The sequence below is a fragment of the Zerene cesonia genome, chromosome 7, assembly GCF_012273895.1.
Source record: "Zerene cesonia ecotype Mississippi chromosome 7, Zerene_cesonia_1.1, whole genome shotgun sequence".
Classification (NCBI taxonomy): domain Eukaryota; kingdom Metazoa; phylum Arthropoda; class Insecta; order Lepidoptera; family Pieridae; genus Zerene; species Zerene cesonia.
Window position 1 is genome coordinate 9,510,890 of NC_052108.1, and position 5,606 is coordinate 9,516,495.

The following is a 5,606-nucleotide window of genomic DNA, read 5'->3' on the forward strand; positions in this document are numbered from 1 at the left end:
GCTCCGGCCGTCTGGCCACTCAGCCGGAGTTTTTAACAACACCGCCGCAAGGCGAGATACTACTCTAAATAATAATAAATTTATTTATTTCAGAATGAGCGTCCCATATTTCACAGGTATTACAATTAATAATCATAAAAAATAATAATAATTTACAATAACAACCAAATTATATCAAGCCACAATTCATATCCATGCTTCATATGAGCTACTCGTCATAATTCTATCAGCTAGACTATGTAAAATTTTATTTCTACATTTGTCAACTCTAGACATTAATGTTGCAATTCTATGTCTCTGGATGGCATTAAAGGAGATGGCAAAAAGAAAAAAAGCAAGAGCGTAAACCTGCGGCGTAAAGTCGGTGACCGCTTTTCTGATCTTGAGTGCGATGGTGTCGTCCGAGTCGCTGAGCAGAATGCGCGACTTGGGGTCCGAGTCCGACTTGGACATCTTCTTGGTCGGATCGCGCAAACTGCGGATGCGGTCACTGCCATCCTCTGAAATACGAAAGTAGCCTTTGTGCTTATTCAGACTATAGTCTAGTCTACCTCTATGCCAAAGAACCTCTATGTGAAAGAGTAAAAACATATATCCTATACTTTCACGTTCATGATAATTATTATTATTTATACCAATACCAATCTGTAATGTAAGAGCTATAATTAGTAAAGAAATATAGTTCGATCACAACTGTAGAATTAATTGTGTTTTATATTATGCATTACTCTTTTTAAATAATGACTGTTTGTTTCTGTAATCAGTAAAATAAAATATAAATATTCATTGGAGCAAGGCGGCGAGCGGAAACTGGTAGCTGGCGTTGTGACAGAATTAATGATACTAGCTTTCTACATGCATAGTCAAAAGAATATACCCGGGGTTTCACCGAGAGTATATTGCTTTAAGCTTCGAATAGAGAGACGGATGACATTTACAATATAAGTAGGGAAGTGAGGAAAGTACAAGAACTGAACAAAGGTGTCACCCACCTGGCAGAAGTGCTCGCGGCGTGGGGAAGGCGGGCCCGTAGCGGTGGCGGAACGTGCGTACCAGCTGCGCCGCCACCTGCAGGTGCTGCAGCTGGTCCACGCCCACGGGCACGTGCGTGCCGCGGTACACCAGCACGTCCGCCGCCTGGATACCGGCGCGCACGTTGTGGTATCATTTCCATTATGTAAATGTAAGTTAAAATTTGTAACCTCCTTTTTTATATCATTTGAATTGAATTTGAATGTAGCATTTATTTTTCACTCTTAGTGAGTGGCTATAAAATGAGAAGTGTCAACCTGTAAGACCGGATACAGCAATAGGCCCAGAGGCACCTCCTTCATAGTGGCGGCCTTCTCCTTGTACTGTGGCAGATGCGCAAGGCGGGCGTGCGTGGCGAGGCAGGTCAGCAGCCAGCACAGCTCGGCGTGGCGCGGCACGGCCGACTGCGCGAACAGCACCGTGCGCGCCGGGTCCACGCCGCTCGCCAGCAGGCACGCCGTCAGCTCCAGTGTGCGCTCTTGGATTGCTGATGGATCCTGTATTCAATAGAATGATTTGAATTCTCATCAATTACAAAAGCAAAATCATTAAAAATCCATATAGTCAATACTACAAAGACACTCTCCTATTGCTCAGTTACCTAATGTCTTCCTCAATAAATAGGCTATCTAATACTGAAATAATTATTCAAATCTTAATAATAATGCATATTTAAACTGTAGGTTTGTTTATAAGTATTTTAGTTCCATTTATTAATACATGTTAATTATACCAAATAATAAACAAAGAACAATACTCACTTGTTTAGTTGTTAATGCATGTAAATCGGCTATAAACAGCATTACATCATTGCCTTCATTTTGTAACTTAACACATCGCTGGACTGCTGAGAAATAGTTGCCGACATGAAGAGTACCTGTAGGCTGCAAACCAGTTACTATTCTCTTAGGCCAATGCTCTTCAGTTTCCTTAACCTCAGTTGCCATTTCATTCTTTGCATTTTGTTCATAATCTTGTTTGACCTAAAATTAACAATCTGTTGTAATTTTATTGACAGATATTAAATGCTTCTTAAACATTTGCTCCCTTTAATTGCAACAGGTTTTTATTAAAAGAAACTTTGATGTGATATTATTTGTTAACCTTTATATCATTAAGTTGTGTATGGACGAATCGAGCGGTATGTAGTTTTCGTAAACAAGGATTTAAGGTCTTTTTTAAGATATTCATTTGAATATGATACTACTAAAACTCGAAGAGATAGTGGTCATAAATATGAGTGCGGCTTTTTTTATTGAAATTGTTTACAGAAAACACATAATCTTTGAGAGCATTCCGCGAATGTTAAAAATAATCAAAATACGAAAAATAAATTATGATCAAACTTTATATTAATTTGATTGATATAGCTTCAATAATTAATTATAATCTTAATTTTTAGGTACAGTTTCATAATTTTAAATTTATTTCTTGCATGGGTGTTTTGACACTTGACGTCTGTCAGCGAACCAACGTGACTGAATAATTTTCGTTTAAAAATACTTTTTTATTTCCTAGTGAAGTTTAGTAGTTCATTTCTTTTCAGTCTTTTACCGTCCACTGCTAGACATAGGTCTCTCCTAAGGTACAACATTTAGCCCGATCGTAGTTTCTTTTTGAGAAAAGAGAGTATTTGGAGATAATAAATGTAAAATTAATTCATTATTTCATACATAATTCTTATTCAATTACCACTTGATTACCATAGCAACGATTTTTGTCATCATCGTTTCGTTTGAGACTAGTATGTATGTATATTAAGAAGACTTCTTTACAAAAAATATAAAGTATAGTAAATGTATATTATAGAACAATGAAAATTGTGCACACAAAATATTTAAGTTTATCACGGTGATTTTTAAAATGTGCATCGATTGCATTGCGTGCATACACTCAATCAACTCAATATTATTTCACTTTTAAATTATAGTCACGTACAAGCCGATGAGTGAGTGTACAGAATATTTAGGCCATAAAGAAAACAATAAACTTTATTATGAACCGCTACGTAATGCTACAGCAACTCGGTGATGGAACTTATGGATCGGTGGCATTAGCGCAACGCCGAGATACTGGGGAAAAAGTAGCTATCAAGCGAATGAAACGCAAGTATTATTCCTGGGATGAAGCGATGAATCTCCGTGAAGTCAAATCACTAAAGAAACTCAATCACGCAAACATCGTAAAGTTACGCGAGGTAATCAGAGAAAACGATACGCTTTATTTTGTATTTGAATATATGCGTGGTAATTTGTACCAACTCATACGTGATGCAGAACGTCCGTTTGCCGAACCGGTATTGCGAAACATTTTGTACCAAGTTCTGCAAGGTCTCGCTCATATGCATCGACATGGCTTTTTTCATCGTGACTTAAAACCAGAAAATTTACTATGTGCTGGCCCTGAACTCGTCAAAATAGCTGACCTAGGCCTGGCAAGGGAAGTTCGGTCTCGACCGCCATACACAGATTATGTGTCGACTCGATGGTATCGTGCGCCGGAAGTTCTATTGCACGATACTCAATATGGTGCGCCGATAGATCTATGGGCTCTGGGATGTATTATGGCTGAGCTTTACACGTGTCGACCCCTTTTTCCAGGCAATTCCGAAATAGATCAGTTATATAAAATTTGTTCTATATTGGGGACTCCATCTCGTGAAGAGTGGCCCGAAGGTTATGCTCTCGCTGAAGTTTTAAGGTTTAGATTTCCCGCAAGCACCGGCGTACCACTCGGGCGGATTATACAGAATGCTTCTCAAGCTGCCGTGTCTCTGCTGGCTGCCTTACTTCGTTACCAACCGCGAGACCGCCCCACCGCAGTGCAAGCTCTTCGGTATATGATACTGCTATAAAGAATTAAGTTAAATGAAATATGTAGTAGAATCCTAATACATATTATAAATTATTTTACAGATTTCCTTATTTTGCAGTCGGTACCGCATTAGTTCTTCCACCACCACCAATATCACATTCAAAAAGGTTTGAGTAGTTTTTTTATTGTATTATTAGGCATAGTATTATGTTATCTGTGATTAGACGTCTCTCGAGACTATAACCGACTTAAATAATAATAACTTGTAGCTATGATAATTATGCAACAATATAAAAGACCTGATTAGTTAAATATATATTCATGTTAAAAATATTTTTCATTTTAAACGATATAATTTAATACTATTAACATTATTATATATTTGCAAAGTTTGGCGACACACAAAAGTGCCGCGGCACAGTGGTTGAGGATCACTACATTACCTCCTTAGTTCTTCTGTAGCAGCCGAGTCTTGACGCGATCTTTTTCTTTTTAATTATTTTTTATTATTTGGTTTGCAACGCGTGTTTTCTTAGTGCCAAATTATGATGAAGCGGCGTGCATAGCAATAGGAATATGTCTATGTAATGTCAATTTATAAATCTGAAAACTTATTAACCCCTCAGCAGCAGCAGGCAGCATATTTCGTATATTTAAAATGTTGTCATAAAATATTTATGCAGTGTGTTGAAGTAAGTAAATAATTTTTTATCTTTTTCTTTGTGTGCCGCCAAATTTTGAAATCGTTAAATATGTGCCGCAACAAAAAAAAAGGTATCAAGTCACTGAGGTAATGTTTTTCGGTGTATGCATGCATCTATGTCAATTTCTTTATACAAACCATACCGGGACGGTTTTCGACCTATGAATATACATAAAAACAAACAGTTAGCAGCGGGTTTATTTTTTTGAAGTAATAACAGACGGGTCGTCTAATGTTTTTGTATGTTTAACGACACGCTGCCAAAAGCATTCTTATAACACATCTTCGCGAATGTGCTTCCGTCTCGCTAAAAAAGGAAGTTGGACTTTTACATAGAGGTAGAGTCATACAAAGAAGCAGACCGGCATACCTATGTGTTTACGAACACTGCTACAATGATATTTTGATCCAAAGTTTTTATCTTCTCTACTTGTATTTAATGTCACTTGTGTTTAATGTCGGTCTAATTAAAATAAATTAATGTTGTAGAAGCAGTACTCGTGGTGAAGCGGAAAATATTGTCCCTAACACTAACGATATTTGTAATCCACCTGCCGTCGCAACGTTGCCGCCACAGGACCGTTTCGCAGACATTTTAGGGTTGGTCATCATTTGGAAACAATATGTAGATTAAAGATAGTAGATACTTATCTATTCTTTACGTTGAAATATTAATTTAGAAATGTTGCCGTGTAGGGGTGAGGTTGTTCATACGTCTCACATTTCCCGGGCCGGCGTGAGCGAGATGCGCGGGCGCAGCGTGCTCGCGCCCCTTCAAGCGGCCCCCGCGTCCAAGGCGGGCCAAGCGCGAGGGCGGGCGTGCGGCGCGCTCGCGGGGGGCGCCGCAGCTACCTATCTGAACACGACGCGCTATGTAACAGGCGCCCGTATCGATACTTCTCTTTTTCGCCCACTCCCGCTCCGTTCCTTGCATGGTATGACTATTCAATTATAGATGTAATTTATGATGGTTACCATAGTTTATAATGTGGTAGTCGAGCACGCTTCGGCACGAATTGGGCCAGCTCGCACCGGGGAAGTACCACACCCCCACAGA

At 38.9% G+C, this 5,606-nt stretch overlaps 2 protein-coding genes across 2 annotated transcripts; one reads left to right on the top strand and one right to left on the bottom strand.

The window, feature by feature from the left end:
* Positions 1-186: 186 nt before the first annotated feature.
* Positions 187-2,441, bottom strand: LOC119828248 (tryptophan--tRNA ligase, mitochondrial-like). Its single transcript, XM_038350351.1, has 5 exons — positions 2,137-2,441; positions 1,794-2,015; positions 1,290-1,529; positions 993-1,137; positions 187-500 (listed from the first exon to the last, which is right to left on the bottom strand). The coding sequence occupies exons 1-5, from the start codon at positions 2,221-2,223 to the stop codon at positions 187-189; spliced, it is 1,008 nt and encodes a 335-aa protein (XP_038206279.1). The 5' UTR covers positions 2,224-2,441.
* A 187-nt stretch (positions 2,442-2,628) lies between these two features.
* Positions 2,629-5,552, top strand: LOC119828348 (serine/threonine-protein kinase ICK-like). Its single transcript, XM_038350476.1, has 4 exons — positions 2,629-3,867; positions 3,948-4,013; positions 5,039-5,149; positions 5,246-5,552. Exons 1-4 carry the CDS (start codon positions 3,029-3,031, stop codon positions 5,502-5,504), a joined length of 1,275 nt encoding a protein of 424 aa, XP_038206404.1. The 5' UTR covers positions 2,629-3,028; the 3' UTR covers positions 5,505-5,552.
* Positions 5,553-5,606: the final 54 nt, after the last annotated feature.